Consider the following 18,744-nt stretch of genomic DNA (forward strand, 5'->3'; position numbering starts at 1 on the left):
AAGAAAATTAAATGTCAATATATCTTTACTAATGAAATTATATAATTATATGTTATAAACCAAACGTCTTTCGTTCATGTCTGCATATTTTCCAGGTCAATTGGCTTTGAAATGCTTCTTTCATTGATCTTTGATCAATTGTACGTTAATTCTCTGAAAGTCTGAAATGTGCTCATATATGCTCTATGAGATACTCTCAAGCAAACTTACTCAAAAATTTCTAAAATTTTGTAACAAAATCTTTTATGTATTTTGCAAATTTTGTCACACCCGTTTTCAAAGATGATTCATCTTTGAAAGCAACACAACGTAATGTGACAAGTCTTCGAAACAAGTTGCAAACAATACAAGAAAGATTAAACAAAGTTCGACAGAAGAATACTGATCTACAATTGGAAATTTTCCAATTAAACAAAAAGATTATCAATCCTGCTCAAAAACAGACAAAAGAGCAGCTCGAATACATAACGTCAGACTATAATAAAATGTATGGTAAAATAGAATTGACAGAAAAATTAATAAAAACATATAAAAAGTTAGAAAAATCAATCAATATCAATAATATACCAATACAAGCTCCTCAAACACAACAAAACAGTGCTAGACCACAAACTCAACTCGGAAATCTTTATAATACTCATGTAATACAGACACCAAGAACAACTCGTACAAAAACTGTTCTCTCGCCTAGAAAAAATACCCTTCCAAATCTAAATTATGTTTCAGATTTAAAACATAATATCGATTTATTAAACATGAGATTCGGTACAACCATTCCAAATGAAATATTTGACTCTATTCAAAGACGAAAAACACTGAAAGAAGATCTAAAAACATTAATAAAATATTTATTATTATATGAAGAGCATATTGAAGCATTAAAACAAGATATTCATAATAGAGGTACTAAAAAAGAAGAATTACTAAACGAATTGAAAGAAAAAAAGCTGAAATTATTAGAATTAAAACTTCATCAACTGGATTTACAAGAATTTCAAGAGAATCTACACAGCAAAGTTCCGAAAATATACAAAAAGCTTGCCAAAAAAGAATCTTCTGGCAACAATCTTACAGATCTTCAAAATCTTGTTGACATAGCTTCATCAAGGATCTCCCAAATGCCACGTTCTGATGAAGAGTTCACAGAGGAAGAAGAAAAGAAATCTCCTGTCGATCAAAAAAACGTCAGATTTGATGCAATTCCTTCTCTTAATTTACAACAAAATTCTTTTGTTCCTGGAAGTCGAACAATCAGGAGATATGTATCAGCTTTATCAACTTTAAGAAGAGATGAAGAGTCTTCAGAGATAGACAAGGAGATGAGCGTACTAGGAAGAATGGTTGGCCATATTTTTGTTGATAGATTCTCATCATCTTTTGTAAAGTACACAAAACCAATAACAAAGGTCGAAGATCCAGAGTTCAGCTATTGTGATCCACCGCAGGATGTCGTTGATGCAACAGAAAATGGATTTCGGACCATTCTTGAAAAAATGGAAGAATTATATACTTCAAATAAGGATATTCTTGACCTTTTGATATACAACGATACTGAAATCATCAAGATCAATAAGAAATCAGCATCATTTATATCATCCAGAGAAACATTATTATCATCCTTCGAAAAAGATATAGATACTGAAGAGATTTTCAATTTCATCAAGCCTATATTTGATAAAGATTCAATTGTTGCATGTTGGATCACAAGAGATTTAGTTTTATACACTAATTTTTGCAATTCTGTTTCAAATTTGCTGAAAATCATCGAACCTATCTTCGAAAACTACCACAATAAATTCGAAGTAGATAGTTCACTCCAGGCATCATGGGCAGCCTTGTTTTCAGCGATGTTTGAAGTTACAGATTCATTTGATTTAAGTTCAAAGTTGATTTCGATTGTTGGTGAGAATTTTATTATCAGAACAAATGTTCCTATACAGAAACGCGACCAATCTCTTTATATTTGTTTGTTTTCTCTTGGTTGCTACGCTCCACAAAGTTTTTTGGAGTCTCTTTCTGTTCATAATCTCTCCACATCGATGATGCTTCGATTTCTATCGCAATGTGGAGATTTCGAGACAAACTACAATGTCTGCTTCAGGTTCTTCAGTTCCGCTCTTCAAATGATTGATGAAGAATCTGTTTCATGGCATTTTTCAATTTTTTATCATGTTCTGACGAAAGAAATTTCAAAAGAACAAATCAACCCAATTATCATTGTTTCCACCTTGAATGTTATTAGATCTATTGTAGAAGGAAGACATAGATGGACTGTTGACCAAATCAACAAACTCCATTTGCTGAAAAACATTTTATTTAATGTTGAATTGGAAGCTTATCCAAATGGAAGAATTTTCAATAACAAAAATAAGATAATTAAAGCTGATGTGTCTATGAAAGATATACCAACTTTGTCATTGCAAAATGTAATTCCTACATTGAATTTCGATAATCCTAAACTTCAATTGCATTTCCAAAATTCGCAAAATGATCAAAATAATTTGGAAAAGCAAAAAAGTGACAATTTTAATGAAGAAGAATATTTATCAAAGCGTAGATTGAGACCTGTTTATTGTGCAGATGATGTGCATGTAGCTGTCATTGAGTTATTGTTTAGTATTATAATAGAGCACAGATTACATAAGTTTGATGTCAAATTTGTTGATCCTTTTCCTCATGTCAACAGAAAACCGAACATTTTGTATCCTTTAATGAAACATATGGAGCACAACTTAAATTCTTTCCTCATGGAAGACTTCCAGGAAGAATTCAAAGCTCCTAAAAGTTTCGGAGAACCAGATACCGAAGAAAACCAAATTCCTTTGATGACAATCAATTTGATGTCGACTTTTCCGAAGTTTTCTGCTTCTGTAGAGAAAAATTCCAGCATCAATGTTCCTTCTTTGCATCTCCAAGAGTCACAAACGATGACAATCAACTCGGAAATGCCAAATTGGCTGAGATCAAACAGGAAAAACACGATTTTCAACAAACTCGACTACATGAGATTGTTGAGATTGACAATGCCATGCCTTTTCGAGCCAAAGAAGTATGCGAATGGAAAACACATCGCGTCAGGAGCTTTTGGTGTCGTCATGAAAGCTCCAGGAAAAGATAAACCAGTTGCAGTCAAAATTTTGCAAAAATCTTTGAATGAATTTGAAAATCCTCATTTGTTCGAGGTGTACTCGGAAGTATCCATTCTCGATACGTGCAAAGGAGATAGAAGAGTCACACAGCTTGTTGATTTCGGCTGCACAAAGAACAGTTATTACATTGTGATGGAATTTTATCCATTTACACTGAAAGCATGGAGAAAAAGTGTTAATGAAAAACCACCACTTAACACGATGTTACGTGTTTACAGGGAATTCCTTAAAGCATGTACAGTTCTTACTGATAGATATATCAACCATTTCGACATAAAATGCGATAATGTGATGCTTGATTTCGATGGAATGCCTGCTTTGGCAGATTTCGGAGAATCAATGTGTTACAAGAGAGAAAGTAACTCTTACACGCTTCTTAACAAAGGAACTGAATGGATTAAATCCCCAGAAATGCTCTCCATCGCTTTGACATCAACAGCAACTGATCCTAAATTCGATAGAAGAAAGAAAGTTGGTGCTGGTCCTCCAAGCGATATTTGGAGCATTGGCTGCCTTTTCTTCGAATTATTGACAGGACATTTCTTGTTCGCTACAACAGATTGGAGCTACTTCTACACAAGAGTCACCGGAGAGAGGCCTGTCCTTGATGATGTTGATCGCAATGAACTGAAAGAACTTGGTTGTAATGATAATGTCGAAATATTTTTGGATTTTGTGTTGAAAAGAAAAGAAATTCAACGACCATCTCTTGAACAAGTCATTTCAAAGTATGATGAGTTATTCCCTGAAGCAAAGAATGCACCAACACCAACTTTCAATGTTTCTAATACATAATTCTAAATGTTTGTTTGTATGTTTTAAATTTATAACATAAGTTATATTTTTTATGATAGAAACTGTACAGTTTTCTTTCTATTATGTTCCAACTCAACCATGAGTGGTGAATTTCCATTAAAAACTTGAATATTTATTTTGGAACGATATGAAAGAATCAACTCTGATGTTTCTATATTTTTTTCTAATCACTACTTTAAAGAGCAGTTTGTTTTTTCTCCAAGTATTGTGTCCCAGATGAGAGGTGTTGACTCCTAAAATCACTTTTTTTGAGTGTGAGAATATTTATTGATATTTCATATGAAGTGTGAGTAATCTTACTCCGAAGAGTATGGTGTTCAAGGCGGAAATAAAGAGATTTTTATGCAAATGATAGAAGATTGTAAATCATTTGATAACATGATTAATACATAATGGAGAGAGGTTTTGCAATATTCATCTTTTTCATTGATATTTGAATCATGTGTAATAAGGAGTTCGGCAGCTTTTATACTATTATTTTTACTGCAATATGAAGAGCAGTTTTTCCATCTTTATCTTTATCTTTTTCGTTGATATTTGCACCATGTGAAAGAAGAGCTTCGACTGCTTCATTACTTTGATGAAATACTGCAGCAATGAGAGCGGTTTTCCCAAATATGATTATTGCAAAGAAATTCAATCTAGAAATGTAAAAATTAAAATAATTGAATATAATTTTTATATTGACCCTATTCAGCTAACGATATACATATGTTATGAGTTAAAAATCTCTTTGGTAATGTCTAACACAATGTAGTATTAATCAAATTTTGAGAGGCACGGTGTGAAATTGAAAGTAGTCTGATAAGTAATGAATAGATTCAGAAAAAATCGAGTTTAAGAGTGATCCATTGAATTTGTTTCATTGACTGTCGGAAAATCTATACTTCTCATTACAACATAGTAACACACGGAATGATGTTTTCAGTTTCGAATACAATGAAGCATGTACTCCGTACAGTATTGTTCTCCATCCAGGAAATTACATTTTCGAAGCGTGGGGTGCAGCTGGCGGTAATCATGGTGGCCACGGAGGCTACACATCAGGCAATATTAAATTCCGCACTAGGACTCAACTTTATGCCATCCTCGGCGGCATTGGTGAAGAACCTGTCAAAGAAAAGAGAACTACTAAAGGAGGTTGCGGCGGTGGAGGCAAAGGTGGTATTCCGCTCTCTAATGAATATTATTCAGGAGCAGGTGGTGGAGGTGCCACAACAATTTACTACCAGACCCAATCAATAAGCAATCGAATCTTAGTTTCTGGCGGTGGTGGGGCTCATCACGGTCCTGGCCAATTGGAAGACTCCTACGGTGCATGTGGAGGAACTGCAGGATATGCAGGAGGCCTAGCTGATGGAAATGGTATTATAGACTATACTATTTCCCTCGGTGCAAACCAATCTTTTGGGAATGTAAATGGGATCGGCGCTGACGGAAGAAAAGGAAACAATTTGGGTTGTAGAGCTGAGGGAAGCGGAGGTAGTGGTGGAGGATATAGAGGTGGGTTGAGTTCAACTTCGGAATTTGATTCTCCAGGTTCGGGGGGAAGTTTGTATATATCTGGACATCCATTTGTTCAAATATCAAATCATATTTTGATTTTCATTTCTTTTTAATTCTTGTCAATATATTATGTGAATCATAAAGATTACATATATATGCATGCGCTGCGAGTTCATCCTTTTTATTTCATTATTATCCTTTTTTAAATTATCTTGAATGCTCATTTATATGAATGCATGGATATTTGGATTGGTTAATTTTTAACAAACTCAATAGAATAAAAGGATCGAAAATGAGATAGCATAATATACAATATATTCTAAAACCGATATTTTGAATCAATTTATTGAAAATCATCTGGAAAAATTGAATTTTTGAAAGTTTCCTTAGATCCGATTAATTTGAATGTATTTAAATTTTAAGGTTAATATAAAATTAACCTTAATTTTTATTGGGTTATCCGAATTGTTGACTGGCTCCATATCCATCTTTCATATTACAGCATAGTCACGGCCGCAATGTTGTTTCTGTCTTCGAATATAATGAAGCATGCACTCCATACAGTATTGTTCTCGATTCAGGGAATTATTTTTTCGAAGCATGGGGTGCAGCTGGCGGTAACAACGGCGGTCATGGTGGATACACTTCAGGTACTATTAAATTTGGGCGTCAAACGCAACTTTAGGCCATTATCGGTGGCATTGGCGAAGAACCTGTCAAAGAAGTTCGAAACACTGCAGGCGGTTGCGGTGGTGGTGGTAAAGGAGGCGCTCCGTACTCTACAGCCTATTATTCAGGTGCAGGCGGTGGAGGTGCCACAACTATTTACTTCCAAAGCAATTCTGTCGAAAATCGGATCTTAGTTTCAGGTGGTGGCGGGGCTTTTCAAGGTCCTGGAATTGATTCCAGCTCTGGAGCTGCATGCGGTGGAACTGCAGGATATGCAGGAGGTCTTATTGCTGGAAATGGTAGACAGAATAATAATTATTCCTATGGAGCAAGCCAATCTTTTGGAAACACGGATGGAATCGGTTCTGATGGAAGAAATGGAGTGAATTTCAATTGTAGAGCAGAAGGAAGCGGTGGTAGTGGTGGAGGATATAGAGGTGGTTTGAGTTTTTCTTCTGAATATAATACACCTGGTTCGGGTGGAAGTTCGTATATATCTGGACATCCAGGATGTGATACATTCGAAGGAATAGTTTTCAATAACGCGAAGATTGTTTCAGGTAATGAAAGTATGATATTACCAAACGGAACTATATCCACCGGCAATCCGAATCACGGCTACCTCAGAATCACATATTTACTTCCAATATGTACAAATACCAATTCATATTTTGATTTTCATTTCTTCATGATATGTTTTGTAAATCTATTCCTATGTTCATAGAGATATCCAAAATAACTTTATTTTTTAATAATTGTGTAAATGAAATCGTAATCAATGATGTTAAAAAAATTGAAAGGGCTCTCAAAAAGTTGATTTTTTAAGAGTACGCGGTATCCGATTTATTGACTGGCTTATCCATCTTTTTCATTATTACATAACAATGCTCATGACATTGTTTTTTGATTTTCATTTCTTCTTGATTCTTATCAATATATTATATGAATCATAAAGATATATTTGTAATTAATGCTTTTGTTAGAATAAAAATTTCCCTTATTATCACATGTTATATTTTTCATTTTTCTGAATGAAATCAATATAAGTTCTTGAAACACTAGAAAAGTAAATAATAAATATTGGTTTTGCATTGTTCTTTTGAGCAATAGTCCTCTCTTCAGCTTATTTAATTAATAATGTGGAGCATGCAATAAAAAATCAAGATTTTTGATAAATTTGAAAAGACAATTAAAAAGTCGAAATTTTATGTAAAAATAACCTTAAATTTTATTGGTTTATCCGATTTACTGACTGACTACATATCCACCTTTCTATTTACTACATAATAGCACTCGTGACGTTGTTTCCGTCTTCGACTATAATGAAGCATGCACTCCATACAGCATTGTTCTCGATCCAGGCAATTATTTTTTCGAAGCCTGGGGTGCAGCTGGTGGGAACAACGGTGGTCGTGGTGCATATACTGCAGGCACTATTAAGTTTGGTCGTCGAACACAACTTTATGCCGTTGTTGGTGGAATTGGCGAATCATCAGTCAGAGAAATGCGCCCTACTAAAGGTGGCTGTGGGGGTGGAGGAAATGGAAGCGTTCCATTTTCCACAGATTTTTACTCAGGAGCAGGTGGTGGAGGTGCGACCACAATTTACTACCAAACTAATTCCCTCGATGGTCGAATCTTGGTATCGGGCGGTGGTGGGGGCTTTCAAGGCTAGGATTCTTTGGGTAGTGGAAAACCTGCTTGTGAAGGAACTGCAGGATATGCAGGAGGCCTAGCTGCTGGAAATGGCATTATTGACTATACTATTTCTCTTGGTGCAAGCCAATCTTTCGGAAATGAAGTTGGAATAGGCTCTGATGGAAGAAATGGAACTATTAGAGCTGTTTGTAAATGTGAAGGAAATGGTGGTAGCGGTGGAGGATATAGAGGCGGGTTAAGTTCATCTTCTGAATTTAATACACCTGGTTCGGGTGGAAGTTCGTATATATCTGGACATCCAGGATGTGATACATTCGAAGGAATAGTTTTCAATAACGCGAAGATCATTTCAGGTAATGAAAGTATGATATTACCAAACGGAACTATATCCACCGGCAATCCTAATCACGGCTACCTCAGAATCACATATTTACTTCCCATTTGTTCATGTCTCAAATCATATTTTGATTTTCATTTCTTTTTGATTCTTACCAATATTTTATTAGATTCATAAAGATATATTCATTCTTGTTCTTGGTCAATTAATAACGCACTCAATAAGAATAAAAGGATTGAAAATGAGATAGTATGATATAAAATATATTATAAAACCGTTATTTTGAATCAATTTATTGAAAATCATCTGAAAAAATTGAATTTTTGAAAGGTTTCTAAGATTCGATTTATTGACTGGCTCCTTATCCATCTTTCATATTACAGCATAGTCACGGCCACGATGTTGTTTCTGTCTTCGAATATAATGAAGCATGCACTCCGTACAGTATTGTTCTCGATTCGGGAAATTACATTTTCGAAGCTTGGGGTGCAGCTGGCGGTAACAACGGCGGTCATGGTGGATACACTTCAGGTACTATTAAATTTGACAGGCGAACACAACTTTATGCGATTGTCGGTGGGATTGGTGAAGAACCTGTTAAAGAAGTTCGAAACACTGCAGGCGGTTGCGGTGGTGGTGGTAAAGGAGGCGCTCCGTACTCCACAACCTATTATTCAGGTGCAGGTGGAGGATGTGCTACAACGATTTACTACCAAAGCTATTCAATCGACAATCGAATCTTAGTATCGGGTGGAGGTGGGGCTTTTCAAGGTCCTTCATTCGATGTAAACGATGGCGCGTCTGGTGGAGGCACTGCAGGATATGCAGGAGGCCTTGTAGCTGGAGATGGTGTAAATCAATATGATATTTCTCTCGGTGCAAGCCAAACTTTTGGAAACAAAAATGGAGTTGGCTCTAACTGAAGAAACGGCATAAGCGGTAGCTACAAGGCAGAAGGAAGCGGAGGTAGCGGTGGGGGATATAGAGGTGGATTAGCATCATCTTCTGATTTCAATTCTCCTGGTTCGGGTGGAAGTTCGTATATATCTGGACATCCAGGATGTTCAAAGTTCCAAGAAATTGTTTTCAGTAATGCGAAGATTGTTTCAGGTAATGAAAGTATGATATTACCAAACGGAACTATATCCACTGGCAATCCTAATCACGGCTACCTCAGAATCACATATTTACTTCCCATTTGTTCATGTCTCAAATCATATTTTGATTTTCATTTCTTTTTGATTCTTACCAATATTTTATTAGATTCATAAAGATATTCTATCTACTTTTGCTATTAAGTTTGTTTAACTAAAAATTACTGTTAATCTAATGTAAATTCTTTGATTGAAGAAATTTATTTTTAATATACTCTTAAAATATAAAATTAACCTTATTTTTTGTTGGTTTATCCGAATTGTTGACTGGCACCATATCCATCTTTCTCATTATTACATAACAATTCTCATGACATTGTTTCCGTCTTCGAATATAATGAAGCATGTACTCCATACAGTATTGTTCTGGATCCAGGCAATTATTTTTTCGAAGCATGGGGTGCAGCTGGCGGGAACAATGGCGGTCATGGAGGCTATACATCCGGTACCATCAAATTTGGCCATCAAACGCAACTTTATGCTATTGTCGGTGGAATTGGTGAAGAACCTGTCAAAGAAAATCGAGCAACAAAAGGAGGTTGTGGTGGTGGCGGAAAAGGAGGTGCTCCATACAATACTACTTTTTATTCCGGTGCAGGAGGTGGAGGCGCCACAACTATTTACTTCCAAAGCTATTCTGACGAAAATCGAATCTTAGTTTCAGGTGGTGGTGGGGCTTTCCAGGGTCCCGGACTTAACACCATATATTCAGTTGCATGTGGTGGAACTGCAGGGTATGCAGGAGGTCTTGTTGCTGGAAATGGAGAAGGCGTGCAAACTACTGCTCTTGGTGCAAGCCAGACTGTTGGAAATTCAAACGGAACTGGATCTGATGGAAGGAAAGGCACTACTCAATTCGATTGTGGAGCTGAAGGAAACGGTGGTAGCGGTGGGGGATATAGAGGTGGATTAGCATCATCTTCTGATTTCAATTCTCCTGGTTCGGGTGGAAGTTCGTATATATCTGGACATCCAGGATGTTCAAAGTTCCAAGAAATTGTTTTCAGTAATGCGAAGATTGTTTCAGGTAATGAAAGTATGATATTACCAAACGGAACTATATCCACTGGCAATCTTAATCACGGCTACCTCAGAATCACATATTTACTTCCAATATGTACAAATACCAATTCATATTTTGATTTTCATTTCTTTTTGATTCTTACCAATCTTTTATTAGAATCTTAGGGATATTTATGTTTGTTAGAATAAAACCAACCATTACTATCATATGTCATAATTATTAAATATAAAGAAAAACTTAATTACGTATGATTTAAAATCAGAAAATTTCTTTCGGAGAAAGGAAAACTTTGATTTATAATACATTGATCCTTATGTATCTTTCTCGAATTTAATGGAAATTAATTCTGAAATCCAATATGTGTTTTTGATAATTTATGGGATCCGATTAATTTGAATGAATTTGAATTTTAAGGTTAATATAAAATTAACCTTATTTTTATTGGGTTACCCGAATTGTTGACTGACTCCTTACCCATCTTTCATATTACAGCATAGTCACGGCCACGATGTTGTTTCTGTCTTCGAATATAATGAAGCATGCACTCCGTACAGTATTGTTCTGGATCCAGGCAATTATTTTTTCGAAGCATGGGGTGCAGCTGGCGGGAACAACGGCGGTCATGGTGGATACACTTCAGGTACTATTAAATTTGGCCGCCAAACGCAACTTTATGCCGTTGTTGGTGGGATTGGTGAAGAATCTGTTAAAGAAGTTCGAAATATTAAAGGAGGCTGTGGTGGTGGTGGTAGAGGAGGTGCTCCATGCAACATCGATTATTATTCTGGTGCTGGAGGCGGCGGTGCTACATCTATTTACTACCAAAGCTACTCGGCAAATAATCGAATTTTAGTCTCGGGTGGCGGTGGAGCTTTTCAGGGTCCTGGTCGCTACAAAGACAGTTTGGCTTCAAGAGGCACTGCAGGATATGCAGGAGGTCTCGTAGCTGGAAATGGAGTAAATCAATATGCTACTTCTATTGGTGCAAGTCAAACTAATGGAAACAAAAACGGAATTGGCGCTGACGGAAGAAACGGCAAACTTGCAAACTACAAAGGTGAAGGAAGCGGTGGTAGTGGTGGAGGATATAGAGGTGGGTTGAGTTCAACTTCGGAATTTGATTCTCCAGGTTCGGGTGGAAGTTCGTATATATCTGGACATCCAGGATGCGTTAAGTTCGTAGGAATAGTTTTCAATAACGCGAAGATTGTTTCAGGTAATGAAAGTATGATATTACCAAACGGAACTATATCCACTGGCAATCCTAATCACGGCTACCTCAGAATCACATATTTACTTCCCATTTGTTCATGTCTCAAATCATATTTTGATTTTCATTTCTTTTTGATTCTTACCAATATTTTATTAGATTCATAAAGTTATATAAATTAATAATTTGAATTTGTAAATCAACTTATTGATAATCAGAACATGAATTTGATGGTTTGAATAAAAATCTGATTATAGATTTACTTTCTTTGAATTATAACCACAGAATCATGAAACCCTAAAATAAATAAGAGATTAATCAAATTAATTAGATTTTTATAGTCTCAACCCGATTTTTAAATTTTTTTAAAAAAACGGAGCTATTATTGAAATAGTCTTGAGACACTAAATTTTACTAAACTATTTCAGAGGATTGAATGTCAACTCAATCCTCTGAAAAGTCTGATGAAATTTATCTAATTTTATGTCCAAAGCAATAATTGAAGATTCAATTAATTTCTATAAAAAGTATCATTATACCTCCCATAACATCAAAAGCGAGAAACAAATCATTTTGCTTGTTTTACAATTTGATGGTTCTATCGTCGGGATCAATTGTTCTCATTTCAGATAACATTTACTTTTTTTGTAATTTCGGAAATTTGAATGGCACAAAATTCCAAGAAAAATTTCTTTACCGAAAAAACGGAACTTATAAAATTCCTTCTGAAAAATTGAAATCAATACATCAAATTCTATTGAATAATTGAATTTGATTCTTTTAGACGGGACCTTATCCCTCCTATTCATTACTCCACAACAATACTGGAAGTGTTGTTTCTGTCTTCGATTATAATGAAGCATGTACCCCATACAGCATTGTCCTGGATCCAGGCAAATGTTTTTTCGAAGCGTGGGGAGCTGCTGGCGGTAATAACGGTGGTCGTGGTGCCTACACTGCAGGTACTATCGAACTGCACTCACAGACCCAGCTGTATGCCATTGTTGGTGGTGTTGGAGAATCATCAGTCAAAGAAAAACGCCCTACTAAAGGAGGATGTGGAGGCGGGGGAAATGGAGGTGCTCCATATTCATCAAATTTTTATTCAGGATCAGGCGGTGGAGGTGCCACTACGATTTACTACCGAACTAATTCGCTCAACAGTCGAATCTTAGTATCGGGCGGTGGTGGAGGTTTACAAGGCTTTGGATCAGAAGGAAATAGGAGCCCTGCTTGCGGAGGTAGTGCAGGAAGTGCAGGAGGTTTTGTTGCTGAAGATGGGAAGAGAGGTTCCCTAATATCTTTGGGAGCAAATCAAACTTATGGAACCGAAAACGGAACAGGAACAGATGGGCTTAAAGGTGTTTATGGAGAGTGCACTATGGAGGGAAATGGAGGTAGCGGTGGGGGATATAGAGGAGGTACTTCGATCACTTCAACCAGCAATGCGCCTGGAAGTGGCGGAAGTTCTTATATATCAGGAAATCCTGGTTGCACTCCATTCCCAGAAGTATCTTTTTATAATACTATTGTTCTTGCTGGGAATCAAAAAATGAAACTTGCAAATGGAACGGATTCAAATGGAAATCCTGGTAATGGGTACTTAAGAATATCATATACAGTACCACTGATTACGCTTGCTAATTATGAAAAAGAATTCCATTATTTCATATATTTATATAATCTATTTGTTTATTCATAGAAAAAATAAATTTTGTTTTGAGTAAAATTAGAGTATTCCATGTATTCAAATGTATTTTTAATATTTCCTAACATGATTAAGTTGATATTCTCTATTTCAGAGAAATTTAATCATCACAACTTCTGTATCAATTTCATTCATGAATCTGATATTCTCTCTTCGTTTTCATGTGATCCTATAAAATTAACAGGGAATTAGAAATCAATAATTAATAATGGACTGAAATGGAGCAAAAGGATTATCTAGCATTTCTTATTGTAAGTTATTGGAATTAAATGAGTGCGTAATGGTAAGTTGATAAGAAAAATTTTGCATTATTAACACATTTATCCTTTTAAACTATTTGTGGACTATATTCAATGAGTAGAACTAAATTTCCGTACTGTTATTCCTATTAAAAAGTTGAAAATATAAATTATTTTTTAAAAAAATCAAACAATTTTACTGAATAGATGCATAAAACCTATCCAAAAAGTCATCGAATAGTTCTGAGTCAGTTAATGGATCTAATCCGATGAGACCAAAATATTCGTTTTTAATTTCTTCATTTTGGGCAATTTCTGGAATTCCCGCAAAAATATCGTTTCCACAGTAATCGTGGTCGATGCAAAAAGCGTGGAATCTGATCAATGCGAACAAATCGTCGATCGAAATACGAATAAACTTCACAATATCCCATGTATGGAGTATTATTTCGTTTAATTGGTCGGGATCTATGTAATCGTAGTAGTTCATGAAAAAGTCCGTAAATTTCGGTAAGGAATTCGGGAGATACCGGGCGTATTGGAAGGCCTCGATAGCGAACTTGAAGAATTTGAACCGAATTTCGTATGGAATTACGTCTATATTGAGAATGAAAACATCGACCAAAATTAGAAAGTTTTCTATGAAAGATTTGAACTCCTGGACAATAATCAGCTTTGTTGCATTATGGAAAACGTCCGTAAAGCTCTCAAAAACCATTCTGAAAAATTCAGAATTATGAATTTCTTTTTCTTTGAAGATTTTAATGATTGTTGATAGAGATTCTGGTCCGACTTGGAGCATGGAGTGTTCTTTGATCACATCCAAAGCGTTTTCTTCTGAAATGTAGAATAATACAGAAATAAACTTGGAAAGAGCGACATCATCCTCTTTAAACTCTTGTGTCTTTGATTTGAGGTATGTCATTAACGTATTGATAAGGTCTTCTGAGAAATTCTCTCTTCTAATTCCAAGAATACACTCCATCAGCAAAACTCCTGTTTGATCTAGCTGTATGATGTATTCTACTATGGCGTATAGTATCTTTGCATCATTTACGTAGTTTAGAAGTAATCCTACGCACCTCTGAAGCTGGTAATTTCCAGAATTCAGAAGATTTTCAATTAAACCTATATCAAAACTTATGGAATCCAATGATTTATCAATGAAATTATATAATAATGATATAAACTCTTCTTGTCCTGCATCAATTCGCTTTAATATCTGATGGAAAACGAAGTCAAGGTCAATTTCAGCATCTGGTTGGTGGATGATAAGAACTAAGTTCATAAATATTGAATTATGTATCAGTAACGAGTTTTCCGGTTCAATTTCAAAATAATCTGAGAAAATTTCTATGAAATAACTGTAATACGACGAATCAGGGAAATCCCGATGTATTCTCTCTAATATCTCCGTGAATGTCAATGCCACGGCCAGCTGATTCTCTTCGGTCATGTAAACAGATTGAATTTCATATAATTTTTTCAAATATTTTTCGGAATAAGGATTTTCCCATTTGTTTACGAACTTATCTAACAAGTATTCAATGTATTCCTGATTAACGTAATCTTCGTCGCAATTATATTTGAAAATTAAATTTACAACGTCAGCAAAGCTTTCGTGTAACTCCAGGCGCACGTCTTCAACAATAGCAGCTCCTGCCATTGGCGGTCCATTCATAAGAATGAATTTTGCGTTGTTGAAAATTTCTGAAGTGGAATAATCGCCTTTTTTTAACTGGTAATGAGTGATTACAGCAAAGTTATACATGATCTGTTCATCGTTCTTGTAACTTTGTAAAAAACGATAGTAATCTGACGAAACAAGAAATTTGTAAACGAATTTGTAATTATCTGTGACTTTTGCTATGGCAGCCATTAATTCTAATGCATCTACCATTGTATCTAATTGTAAAAGCCCTTGTAAGGCGTATTTCCAAATTTCCTTTTTATCTGTTAATTCGTAGATCTCAACGATCTGCTTTAAGACGAAATAAATCTTTTTTGAAAATGGAGTAAAATGGCTTAAGAGATAAATCAAAATTGCATCAAATACTTCGTTTTCGGTCATATATGCAATAATATCGGCTGATCTTGGTGTCGGGTTCTGTATTAATGAAAGGAATTCTTCAAGAAAGGCTAATGATCGAGATACTTTGGTAGGAATGTTAATAGTATTAAAAAAGTTATATAAATCAGGCTCTAGTGTATAAATGATATATGCTTCAAGCTTATACGTGAGTGGGTTGATATCAGAAGCTAAAGCTACATAAACCTGATTTAATAAAAATAATTTTTGTTCATCGAGGAGAATTTCAAAATGATTTATGAGGTAATTCTCTATAATGGAAAATGCAATAACTTTCATTTGATTTGGTACTTGTTCTTGAACAACTGAGATAGCCCATTGAAATCCTTCTTCAGAGTTTGAAAACTCGTATGATTCCTTGGATATTTGGACATATTCTTCACCAGGAATTTGTTTATGGCCGCATAAAACTTGTATGAAATTTGGAGAATTTTCTAAAATATCTGCCATAAAAAAATGAAGAGTTAACAAAATAATTTTGATAGGTTCCTCTGTCTAGTGGCATTAAATTGCAATATCGCCACTTTTTTAAATTATAAACTTCCAATGAACTAATTTATAAGTTCAACAAATTTCTCATTATGTAAAGCTCTTTCTTTGCCTGTTGGCGTATTTAAATGCCCGTCACTTAAATACACAACAAAATTTAATTTTGTCAATTGCTGGTATCTATAGAGCATATTTTGATGAGAAATGACAAAGGGAAAAAATAAAAGTATATAAATGAACTCTGGTTGCATTAAAATCTGGAGAATATGCGGCAATTAAAAAAAATTAAGCATTTTCAATGAACCATTTATTTATTTACGGTAATTAAATGAAAGTTTTAATAAAAAACAATCAAAATAAGCCTAGTTCAGTACCTTCGGTAAGCGTGAATATAAAGAAGGATGAGAAGTACCGGTAATGTTCAGATTTCTTGCATGTGATAACACTGCATGCTTTCACACAATCTCGATTAAGATGGCATTCTTTATAAAGATGTTCAAGAAATGCTTCAGTCATGTTCTCGATGTCAATGCCACAAGTGAGGCGGATACAGTTAGAGAATGCATGTGTCTGGATAGTTTGAACGCAAATAGGTATGTTGATATGAGTGAGAGAAGTACAATCCGCGAATGCACGTCGGTAGATTGTTTCAACTGAATTATCTGGTATGAGGATGTTAACAAGGTTCTTGCATCCGAGGAATGAACCTGCAGAGATATTACGTATTGTAGATGGTACATAAAAGAACTTACATGGTGATGCAGGAGGGAAACAAATAAGTGTTGTTTTATTCTTGTCGAATAGGGCGTTGTTATCAACTGTGAAGTACATGCTATCATTGCAAACAAACTGACGAAGTGATATACATCCTTCGAAAACTGAGTAACCAAGTGAATTAAATGAGCTATTTTCGCTAATGATGAATGTCTCAAGATTCTTGCAATTTTTGAATGCATAATTTGATATTGATTTTGTATCATGAGGTACTGTAAAAGTTGTTATATTTGTATATCCAAATCCGTTTGTTCCAATTTCTTTGACTGAATCAGGTAAATTAATATAACGAAGTTTATTTGCTCCGTTAAATGCATTATCCGGAATAATAGAAATTGAAGGATTTCCTAAAAATGTAATATTTTCTATACCTGAATATAAAAACGCATTTGAACCAATACTTTGAATTGTATCAGGAATCTCTAATGTTTGCAAGGAAGTACAGCCCCAAAAACAATTTTTCCAATCTTTGTGATATTTCTTAAAATGATTGTTTTTAATTTTGAACAATATAGGGTGTCCAAAGGTGTGTTTAGCACAAACCTGAATACTGCGAATAGAAATAAACAAGTTACATATATATAAAGTTTATTTAAATATAATCACCATTGGATTCAATCACGCGTTCGCAGCGATCGATCCAGGCTTGAAAGACACGCTTTAAATCATCATGAGAAAATTGCTCAAATTGCTCTCTTACAAAATTTTCAAGATCATCTGGACTCGCGAATTCGCGTCCTTCAGCTCTCTTTTTTAGCGTGCCGAATAAATAAAAGTCAGAGGGTGCAATATCAGGTGAATAAATTGGGTTTGGAACAACTTTGACATTGTTTTCCACCAAGTAATTCATTACCTTATGACTTTTGTGAACTCTTGAATTATCAAAATGAATTGCAAACTTTTGTTTTTGTTGTTTGGATTTCTCAAACTCATCAGAATTGATAATTTGAGTAAGAACATTGTCAATTAGATACTGAGCATTCATCGTATTAGGTTTTTAAAGAATATCAATTGCGATGATGCCATTCACGCCCCAAAAAACCGACAACATCATCATTGGTGTGTCAATTTTTTTCTTCGGGAATGTTTGCGGATTTTCATCCTTCGGGATCCACATGATTTTGGCTTCTGTTGCATATTGAAACCAAGACTCGTCCCCTGTTACTAAAAAGCGAAACTTCTTGGATTGATACGCACCCAATATAGAGAGGAGCTCTTTCGAAGATTGGACTCTAGATTTTTTTTGAACTGAATTAAGGTTGTGCGGAACCCAACGTGTATACGCTAGTTTGTAGTTCAAATAATTGTGCAGATAATAACTGACTGTTGTATGTGGTATCTTTGTCATCTCCTCTATCCTTCTGAGTGATGCTCTTGGGTCTTCATCTAGCGCTTGAAGAATTGCTTTGATTTTTCTTTGATCCGGCGATTTTTTGTCAATTTTTATGATGGGCGCCTTTTTGTTCATGAAGTGATACATCCTAACATGATACGTTACAGTGGAATAGCTAGGAGCATCCATACCGAAGCATTTTACCAATGTCTCGTAGATTTTTTTACAGTCTTTGCATTTTTTTGCAAGAGCGAGGATGGTTTCTTTATGATTCATTAAAAAAATGAAAAAAATCCCACCAAAATTTCCCGCGAAACCGCCTCTTGTCTCAAAATTCATTTTATATCCCGGCATGGCGCCAAAATACAACATACTCATCATATACATATATTCATATTTTTTATTATATATTTATAATCAGCATATATCTCCTTTAATAGTCTCATATAGAGCGCTGTGCTAAACGCACCTTTGGACACCCTATATATAAATGAATCTAATTCTATTTCTGTTCCTGCTGATCCTTCAAATATCACAGTTTCTAACGCTCCGCATCCATAAAATGTAACAGAAATGAATCTGATATTT

General features: G+C 35.0%; 5 protein-coding genes and 1 pseudogene across 6 annotated transcripts, besides 1 other annotated feature; 3 read left to right on the forward strand and 3 right to left on the reverse strand.

Annotated features, from left to right (window-relative positions):
- Positions 1-208: 208 nt before the first annotated feature.
- TVAGG3_0512660 (protein localization to meiotic spindle midzone) lies at positions 209-3,944 on the forward strand (the record flags this gene model as incomplete). Its single annotated transcript, XM_001329219.2, has 1 exon — positions 246-3,944. One exon carries the CDS (start codon positions 246-248, stop codon positions 3,942-3,944), a length of 3,699 nt encoding a protein of 1,232 aa, XP_001329254.1.
- Positions 3,945-7,644: 3,700 nt separating this feature from the next.
- On the forward strand, positions 7,645-7,815 carry TVAGG3_0512670 (glycine-rich protein family; the record flags this gene model as incomplete). The annotated part of the gene is made up of 1 exon (XM_001329220.1): positions 7,645-7,815. The coding sequence occupies one exon, from the start codon at positions 7,645-7,647 to the stop codon at positions 7,813-7,815; it is 171 nt and encodes a 56-aa protein (XP_001329255.1).
- Positions 7,816-7,898: 83 nt separating this feature from the next.
- On the reverse strand, positions 7,899-8,147 carry TVAGG3_0512680 (uncharacterized protein; the record flags this gene model as incomplete). Its single annotated transcript, XM_001329221.1, has 1 exon — positions 7,899-8,147. The coding sequence occupies one exon, from the start codon at positions 8,145-8,147 to the stop codon at positions 7,899-7,901; it is 249 nt and encodes an 82-aa protein (XP_001329256.1).
- Positions 8,148-11,217: 3,070 nt separating this feature from the next.
- TVAGG3_0512690 (glycine-rich protein family) lies at positions 11,218-11,691 on the forward strand (the record flags this gene model as incomplete). Its single annotated transcript, XM_051236997.1, has 1 exon — positions 11,218-11,691. The coding sequence occupies one exon, from the start codon at positions 11,218-11,220 to the stop codon at positions 11,689-11,691; it is 474 nt and encodes a 157-aa protein (XP_051094821.1).
- Positions 11,692-13,628: 1,937 nt separating this feature from the next.
- Positions 13,629-16,010, reverse strand: TVAGG3_0512700 (armadillo (ARM) repeat-containing protein family; the record flags this gene model as incomplete). The annotated part of the gene is made up of 1 exon (XM_001329222.1): positions 13,668-16,010. One exon carries the CDS (start codon positions 16,008-16,010, stop codon positions 13,668-13,670), a length of 2,343 nt encoding a protein of 780 aa, XP_001329257.1.
- Positions 16,011-17,335: 1,325 nt separating this feature from the next.
- Positions 17,336-18,639: a mobile genetic element.
- Positions 17,416-18,543, reverse strand: TVAGG3_0512720 (annotated as a pseudogene). Its single transcript has one exon. A coding segment is annotated over exon 1 (1,128 nt).
- Positions 18,640-18,744: the final 105 nt, after the last annotated feature.

The sequence above is a fragment of the Trichomonas vaginalis genome, chromosome II (genome assembly GCF_026262505.1).
Source record: "Trichomonas vaginalis G3 chromosome II, whole genome shotgun sequence".
Classification (NCBI taxonomy): Eukaryota; Parabasalia; order Trichomonadida; family Trichomonadidae; genus Trichomonas; species Trichomonas vaginalis.